The sequence below is a fragment of the Mytilus edulis genome, chromosome 13 (assembly GCF_963676685.1).
Source record: "Mytilus edulis chromosome 13, xbMytEdul2.2, whole genome shotgun sequence".
In the NCBI taxonomy this organism is placed as follows: Eukaryota; Metazoa; Mollusca; class Bivalvia; order Mytilida; family Mytilidae; genus Mytilus; species Mytilus edulis.
This window is the reverse complement of record NC_092356.1, coordinates 21,705,760-21,714,721: the sequence shown is the minus strand read 5'-3', so window position 1 is coordinate 21,714,721 and position 8,962 is coordinate 21,705,760. Positions and strand designations below refer to the sequence as shown.

Genomic DNA, 8,962 nt, shown 5'->3' with positions numbered 1-8,962 from the left:
GCATGGTTTAGCCGTTAGAGCATATGGGACAACATCCCTAATGCGCCTCGAAATGAGGAACTCAAAAGTCACGTGTAAAGAAAAAATCTCTGTGTAGTAATATTGGACATGTTTCTATTTTTAAGAAATGACTGAACTTAATTATTTGTGGTGATTAGGAAAGTAGAGGAACATAAAATAAATGTGTAAAAACTATGGAGCTATTGAATGTGTTCAAAGTATTAAATTTTCAAAGAACTTATTGTGTTAAAAAGGGGATATTTTACCACAAGGAGCCTCATCACAAAAGGATGTTCCGGGTTTGCTAATTTACGGAAAAAGTAATTTCACTTCGTACCCCGAAAATTTAACCACATATGTGAAAATGTCACAGCTTCGAAACGAGCTATCATACATATCCAAGTTTACGACATGGACTGAGCTACAGGAAAAAACGTTACCATTACCGCCTATGAAAAAACAATTAAAGATATTGAGCCAAATGGATAAATACATTCAGACAAACACAATCTAGGTTTTTTTTTTATATTTTTTATTTGAAAATGACAATAAAAATGATGGTCGTAGTGTGAACGTAGTAAGGTCGTGAGAAGAGCGTGATGAGGACGGCAAGGGCGTGCTAGAATCGTACTATGGTCGTGAACAGCGTGGTAAAGTCGTAGTGGAAGCGTAGTTGGGTCGCGGTTGGAACGTGATGGTCGTAGTAAGGTCGTGATAACGTCTCTGTGAGATCGTAGCGCAATCTCCTCGAATAGAATCACGCTTTCGCTACGCTCTCGCTACGATTGTACAGCAACCTTTGCGATCCTACTACGATCTTAGTGCGCTCTCACTACGCTTCTACTACGACCTAACTTCGCCACGACCGCACCACGATTGTTTTGAACATGATCAAAGTTGGCCACGCTCTTCACGATCTTGAAGACCTCACCACGACCGTGGTACGACCTTACTGCGACCTACACGATCGTACCGCGATCATCAAAATTTGCATTTTTTTCACAGATCGTAGTGCGATCGTGGCCTAGTGGGACTGGGGTATTTCATGAAACAACCCATTTTGTTTTGCGTTTGCAATGTTTGCCTGCAACTATTTGCTAGGACACTGATTACTTTCAATACCACTTATATATATTTTTTTTTTATTTACTGTTTATCGATCATTGTCGAATATTGTTTATAAGGAACAGCAGTGTATTGCAACTACCAGTCAAAAATATTCTGATCAATCTTGGACAAAATTTGCAGGTATTTCGTGTATCTTTGCTTTCTACTTCGTATTTGGTTTTGTCATATCATGATTTGACTCGAGGGCCACTGACTGGTCTGGTGCAGATGAAAGGTATGTTAAACGTTCTAGGTGGGTTTTATGACTTTTTTCGATTAAAACATAAAGATAGAGAGAGATGAAGAGTAGGAACTTTAATTCATAAATGAAATTATTTTCAGAATGTTCACAACCACCTGCAGTTGAAAATGCAAGCTTTAAAGTTGTTCCCAGTGATAACAATGTAGTATATGAATGTGATTCCGAACTTAATTTAATTGGAAATGAAAATATAGAATGCAAGTCTGATGGAAACTGGACATACACATCGTTCATATGTATTGGTAAGTTTAATACCAGATATAACACTAATTAAAATATTAAACCAATTGTAGACCAATGACCAAACTACTGGTATTACAAAAATATATTTTGGCAAATACGGCAAACATTATATTGTACAGTCAAAAACTATCAGGTAAATTGATTTTGTTTGCTATAAAAAAAAATAAAAAAATTCAATGCATTCTTTTTAAATTGATGACGAAAAAACATTGTGATTAGCAAACCATTTAACAACATTATACATCAACCTCTGTTTCTTCCGCTGCATAAAACGGAAAGTTTGTATGCGATAAATGTAACTGTTTTGTCAATACTTGCCGGTCATGTTGCAGTGTACAGTTACAGTGTAATACATATAAGTGTGTCCAATAGGAAACATAAATACTTCAACGTTATTCTCATTTTGTGTGAAAATGTTATGAACTACAGATAATAAGAAACCTCAAAATTAGAGGATCTTTTTAAAGATATTTGATTCGTTTTCGTTTGTTCAAATGACATATATATTATTCATGGAACACAGGTTATTTTAAGTATGATCTGATTGCTTCCTTCAATGACAATTCACCTTTGTTAATAATGTCAAAGGAAACAAGCACTTCAGAAACAATAACTACATACACATTTAAAGAAATTGAGTGTTTCATTCAGGAACGCATAACGATTACATCGTTTGTAAATGCGCTATTCACTATTTTTTGACAGACAAAGTTAACAAATACAGCCATTCGCACGTCTCATTTTATATTCCTTCAATATATCTTGTATTGTTTAAAAGCATGCTCTGAACCTCCAGTTGTTCACAATGGTACCTACACATTTGAAATGGTTGACAACAATCATGTTGCTAGATACAGGTGTGACGATGGTTTAAACTTAATTGGAAGCGATGTAATAGAATGTCTATCAAATGGTAGCTGGACAGATCTCAATTTAAAATGCACAGGTAGGTTATGCCTCCCGATGCGGGAATTTGTCGTTATGTTTAAGACCCATTGAAGGTCTGCGGTTGTTTTCAGCTCTTTGGTCATGTTGGTCGGATTGTTGTCTCCTTGACACTTTTCCCCCTTTCCATTTTCAATTTTATGAAAATAAATCAAGTTTTGATGTTTACATTTCAAATTCATAAATGCTTTAAATGTGGAACAAGAGTAAACTATTTAAGGTTAGTGTCTATCTTTTTTTTATTATGAGGAACAGAAGCGTTGGTAAGTAGAAGTCTCAAAACATTGTGTAAATACTCTTTAGTGAGACCAGGACTTAACGTGAGAAAGTGCCGAATCAATTCACTTTATGAATAATATCACACCTTAATAGAAATTAAATGTAAATAAGCTATATTTGCACACTCAAACAATCACCAAAGCTACAAGGCTTTAATTGTCTGCACATGTCTAATCAGTTGCGATCCAATAAACAAAGAATACGGGCACAATAAAGTATCGAAAGGTTTTGCAAGATGTGTTTTCGTTAAATCGATTTATGAATATTGAATAACGGTATACAAATGTTTTCTATATTTGCAACAAACTTTAGGACAATCTGTTCATATGATAGAAAACCGTTTGTGCTTTGAACTATTGAAACATACAAAATATACAACAGAAAAAAAGTCGGTTAATTCTTTGGGGAAAAACATACAAAAAGTAGAGCTCAATTAAAAGTATTTGCTTAAACTGAATAGTATGATTATCTTTCGCATATGGATAATTATAGCTGATTTGAACATTAAAATCAAATTCTCAAACTATGTGTTCAGCATTAGCACTAGTGATAAAAAACAACTAACAAACATTCCGCCAAAAGATATATGAACGAAGAAGTTTTAATGATGTATACCAAATGAACCAGGTTTTTATAAGCCATTTTCAAACAATCATTCATGTTTTCAGACTGTCCTTATCCACCAAATATTTTGAATGCTGCTTTAAATACGGAGAATATACGTCATGATGACGTAAATTTGACGTATATGTGTATCGATGGTTATCATTTAGTTGGTGCACAAACTATTTTTTGTCAAGATGATTTTACCTGGTCTCCGACCATGTTTGTTTGCACAGGTACGTAAATATATATTAACCTCTCCTAAGTTAGGAACCTAATGTTAAGTTGTTGTCGTTTGTTGATCTTGTACATATGTTTTTTTCTCGTTTCTCGTTTTTTAAATAGATTAAACTGTTGCTTTCCCGTCTGAATAGTTTTACACTAGTCATGTTTGGGGCCCTTTATAGCTTGCTGTTCGGTGTGAGCCAAGTCTCTGTGTTGAAGACCGTACTTTGACCAATAATGTATTTTCTTTTACAACTTGTGACTTGATATAGAGTTGTCTCATTGGGACTTGTACAACATCTTCTTATATCTATATCAATTAAGTTGTTTTAGCATAATCTTTTATTCAGGACAATCATTTTATCATTTTTACTGAATGCATCAATCTTTATACATAATAAAGAATGTCCCGTCATATCATTAAAGTCGTTACGTATTTTTACAATGCAGTCATAAGTAAAGAATCCTTGATGGTCTCAAACATCGTTTTCATATATAGTCTCCTTTAAACAAAATAAAATTTAAAGATAATAATGGGACTTTGACAAACGCCATGGCAATAAATGAAAAGGATCATTAAGAGAAAAAAAAAAGATACAAACCAAAACATAAAAAAGCTAAAGACTGAGCAACACGAACCCTACCAATGACTTAATGTTATCTCAAGTGTTTGAAAGGATAAACAGATCCTGCTCTATTGTTGATGATAATTATGTGTATAATCAGATTTTAGAAATAGTTAGAATATAAATCATAATCACAGATCATAATAAAAACAAATAAAAGTGCCAACAAAACTATCTAAAAATACAGGTGAATCGACAACCAACAATAACTGGATACAACTTATAGACTAATAAAAAGAACCCTTTCATAAACTGGGATGATCCGAGGTACTTAGATGGGCTTACAGATTTAGGTCCATAAAAAACAAATTTGAAATAATGATATTGAGTCAAAAGGATAATTGAGTAAATACAGGGACTTCAAATATTTAACTTCATAACCTATTCAAATGTAAGTCGGTATTGGAATACACAATATAATCGAAATTATATATATTTACTTATAAGACTGAAACATATGTTAATTTTTTTGACAAGAATCTCTTTTTGTCTCGTATAATAGGTGTTTTGGCATTTTCCTACATGGACAAGGTGTCGTATGTTTCTATAAATATTTTCTCAATTTAAGCTTGTCCATATCCATCAAGTATACAGAATACTACGATAGAAGTTGAAGTTATTGCCGGTGATCGCATTGTCAAATACAGTTGTATCTCTGAACTAACACAGATTGGCATCGGATATACATCATGTGATACAAATACATGGACATTACCATCATTTATGTGCTCAAGTATGTTGTCATCATATATTTACTTATATTAAAAGTGGACATAGTTTAGTATCGATTAAAAAACCTACAATACGTTGTGCAAAATTTGAATTGATTAACTTGAAATATATTTGAATCATTAGTTCTTTTCTAAAAGCAAAGATACGTTCCACACATGGACAAATAAACGACAGAAATGCATTATTCAGTTATATTGAATTTATATTTGCGAGATTACATCAAACAAAAAATTACTATACTGTCTTTAGAGTAATTGTTGGCACTACAAATTATAAACCTCATTTTTTTCTTATAATACTTAATTGTAATGACTAGAAAGTCACAAAGAAGGAGCTATAACTTTAACAAATGATAATACAATTTTAACATTGTTTCTTAATAAGATAACATAAAGTCTGTTTATACAATACAAATTAACACAGAAATATTAAAAAAATATATTCAAATCTCGAATGTAGGCTAAGGTCCAGACAAAAATATGAACTTTGAAAAAACTGTCCGTTTTTTCAAAGGGCAAACTTTTGAAAACTTTCAATACTGTTAAAACAATATCTATTGTGGCGTATAATTCTTCCATAATAAAAGTTGGTCATGTTGTGACATGGACATTGTTTCTAATATGTACTATTTCATTTAATTAAAGATTGTTCATATCCGCCATATATACAGAATACTACGATAGAAGTTGAAATTATTGCTGGCGATCCCGTCGTCAAATACAGTTGTATTACTGGACTTACACAGATTGGTTTTGAATATACATCATGTGCAAATAATACATGGACTTTACCAACCTTCATTTGCTCAGGTATGTTGTCTGCATTGATTTAAACAATAGAAATGGCAAGAACCTATAATGAAACGAAGTGCAAAATACAGACCAACAGCAGAAAAACCCACTAAATGGACATTTCCAACATTCGTTTGCATTGGTATGTTTTCTGCATCGTTTAAACCAAACGTAAATGGCAAGCCTCCTAGACTAAAAAATACAGAAAAAAAGAAAAACATTCATTATTTAATCAAAATTAACAAACAAAGCTACAATATTTTGAGTAATCAAGGTATGCGTAGTGTTTTATGTTTCTTCTTTATATAAGATGAATGTTGTTTATATTTTAACAGTCCACAGGTATATGTACTTGAACGTACAATTTAACTACTACCGTACGCGTTTTGTGCCGTGATATTTGTTCCTTGGTCATGTGTGCTCTTATTAAATGCAGCTGTTTATGTATACGTCTAAAAAGCAAAAGAATAATTGAGTTTTATAAAGTTATTATGATTGTTTAATATATAAAACAGTTATTTTGTTTCATTTTCAGGCTGTGGACATCCTCCTTCAAAACCAAATGCAACAGTACTCGTAGAGAAAGAGCTAAATGACATAATCGTAAATTATCGTTGTGATGAAGGCTTTAATATAACTGGACTTTCTACTTTGCAGTGCGAAATGGGAACTTGGATAATTGGCAATTTTACATGTGTCTCAGTATGACAAGTATAACATTCGAAAAGAATCACGACACAAATTCAAGTTTGAATTAGCCTAGTAAATATGTTCTAAAGATATTAATATATATATAAAAAAAACTCGGTTCTAATGTTTAAATATCTGAAGCAAATATGTTCATGAATCAAAAGCGTTATTATGTTTTTGTGTAATATTCATTTAAACAATTAGTGTTATTCGTATTGTTATGACCATTATGTTACATATTAAAAGCAACGTTAAAAAAGTGTAGGCCTAGTAAAGGTTATTGAGATCACGGAATAACATAAACATACAGGACCAGGTGCGTCCACAGGGAAAACAGATCTCAATGGACTGGAACAGCTCACAAATACATTGTGTCTTTACGTCTAATTGGTTTTTTCAATGTATGAAAAAAAAATAGTTTGATTTATGCTTTAATGCCTGAATAATTGACTTCAAGTGTTGAATAATAAATGCATTTACGTATTATTTCAACTCATACGATCAAATGATTTAACAATCTACCCTCCTGTGTGCCCGTTCAACTAGGCAACGTTGATTTGCTTACTTATCAGATGGTCAAGACAGTCAGTATTATATTGACATATTAGCAAACGGAAGTAATTAATTCTATTTTCTAAAAAAAAGCTGGGTGAACTATAAATTGAAAATAATTTAGCAAAAATAAACAAAAATGTGAGAGTAATTAGTGAAATGTCTGGACAATCTGTATGAAAGTATATGTGTCGCATATCAAAATGACAGTTTGCATAAGTGCAATATTAATAATTCGTATCATTTGCATGAACAAAAACCTCGCAATGATTCCTACATTTACAGTATGCTAGAATATAAATACTCGACTTATTCTTGTCAATGGAAATCTCAATACTAATATTAAAAGAGAAGCGGGGATACTTAAACAAAACTAAGAGCAAAAGTTGATAATCCAACTCACACCATGACAAAAAACAAAACACGATAAAGTTTTAAAAAAAAAAACAGTTTAGAAAGTACTACATATCTAACTGATACTTAATATCAATCGACATAATTAATAAGCTAACGATAATACAGGTCACGATGTAAGATAACACATATGCAGTCACATATGATCAAAGTTAGAACTAATTACCACTCGAAGAAAAGTAACCACTATTTCGGCAATTTGTAAAATTAGCAAGCTGTGTTGGAAATAATCTATCTGAACAAACTTCATTGATGAGAGACACATAATCGTGGTCTAAGGTCTCCGATTATTCGTTATAAGTGTAATCAATGACTTATTTGTATTCCGTTCCCATGTTGAATGAATCTTTGTGTGTATGACCGGAAATGAATGAATGCATGGTATGAGACGTTTATCCTGTCTAATCTCCTTATCTCGTTTCATTTAAAGTTCATGTGATTTAATGTAATTACGGTCTTTCCTTTTTCAAAAGGGAAAGACCTAACTGTATTTCTTCGGTTTATTATTATTATTATTATTATTATTATTATTATTATTATTATTATTATTATTATTATTATTATTATTATTAAGGTCTTTCCTTTTTCAAAAGGGAAAGACCTTACTGTATTTCTTCTGTTTATTATTATTATTAAGGTCTTTTCTTTTTCAAAAGGGAAAAAGACCTTACTGTATTTTTTCTGTTTATTATTATTATTAAGGTCTTTCCTTTTTCAAAAGGGAAAGACCTTACTGTATTTCTTCTGTTTATTATTATTAAGTCTTTCCACTTTTCTGTGGAAAGACTTATTAAGTCTTTCCACTTTTCTGTGGAAAGACTTATTGTTTTTCTTCTGATTATTATTTTTTTTTTTTTCTTCCGCCAAATTTTGTTCTTGCGCAAAATGTTTGTTTCGCAATATGTCGCTTAGATATTTCTCATATGGTATCGTATAGTTTATGCGCTTTTAAATTTCACCCTGCTAAGGCGAACCATTTTCTATGTAAGAGTTATCTCCCATTTCACTGTTTATCCTCTGTGTGCATCTCCTCCGTAACAAAAAAAGATAGCGACAAAATTCTTTTTACAAATTGTTTGTTACATCCTCAGTTATTTTTGGCATATTTGGATCGAAGCGATTCGATGAAATTTTATAGGAGTTATCTACCTTTACAAAATAAATTTGTCGGTAATTTTATTTAACTCATAAACAGTTAACCGTATAACCCTGGAATGTTTTTATTTGAGTCCCCTAGGTCCTAACTTAGAAAATGAGGTCAAGGTCAAAGGTCAAGGTCAAGTTCTCAATTGTGACTTTTGCTTGTTTTTGCATTTTCTCCGACACTTTGAGAGATACATATAAAAGAACAAGTGCAAAATGTCTGCTTTATTGTAATGAAGATATGCTACATTTAGTCTTATACAATTTAATGGCATCTTATAGGAGTTGGTGCCCCTGAAATGTCATGATATGAGGTTATTTGATTATAACTTCAAGTAACTTCATTATAA

General features: G+C 31.8%; 1 protein-coding gene across 1 annotated transcript; it reads left to right on the top strand.

Annotated features, from left to right (window-relative positions):
• The first annotated feature begins 2,408 nt into the window (after positions 1 to 2,408).
• LOC139501225 (protein lev-9-like) lies at positions 2,409 to 7,473 on the top strand. Its single transcript, XM_071290223.1, has 5 exons — positions 2,409 to 2,558; positions 3,505 to 3,675; positions 4,859 to 5,023; positions 5,667 to 5,831; positions 6,349 to 7,473. The coding sequence occupies exons 1-5, from the start codon at positions 2,438 to 2,440 to the stop codon at positions 6,519 to 6,521; spliced, it is 795 nt and encodes a 264-aa protein (XP_071146324.1). The 5' UTR covers positions 2,409 to 2,437; the 3' UTR covers positions 6,522 to 7,473.
• Positions 7,474 to 8,962: the final 1,489 nt, after the last annotated feature.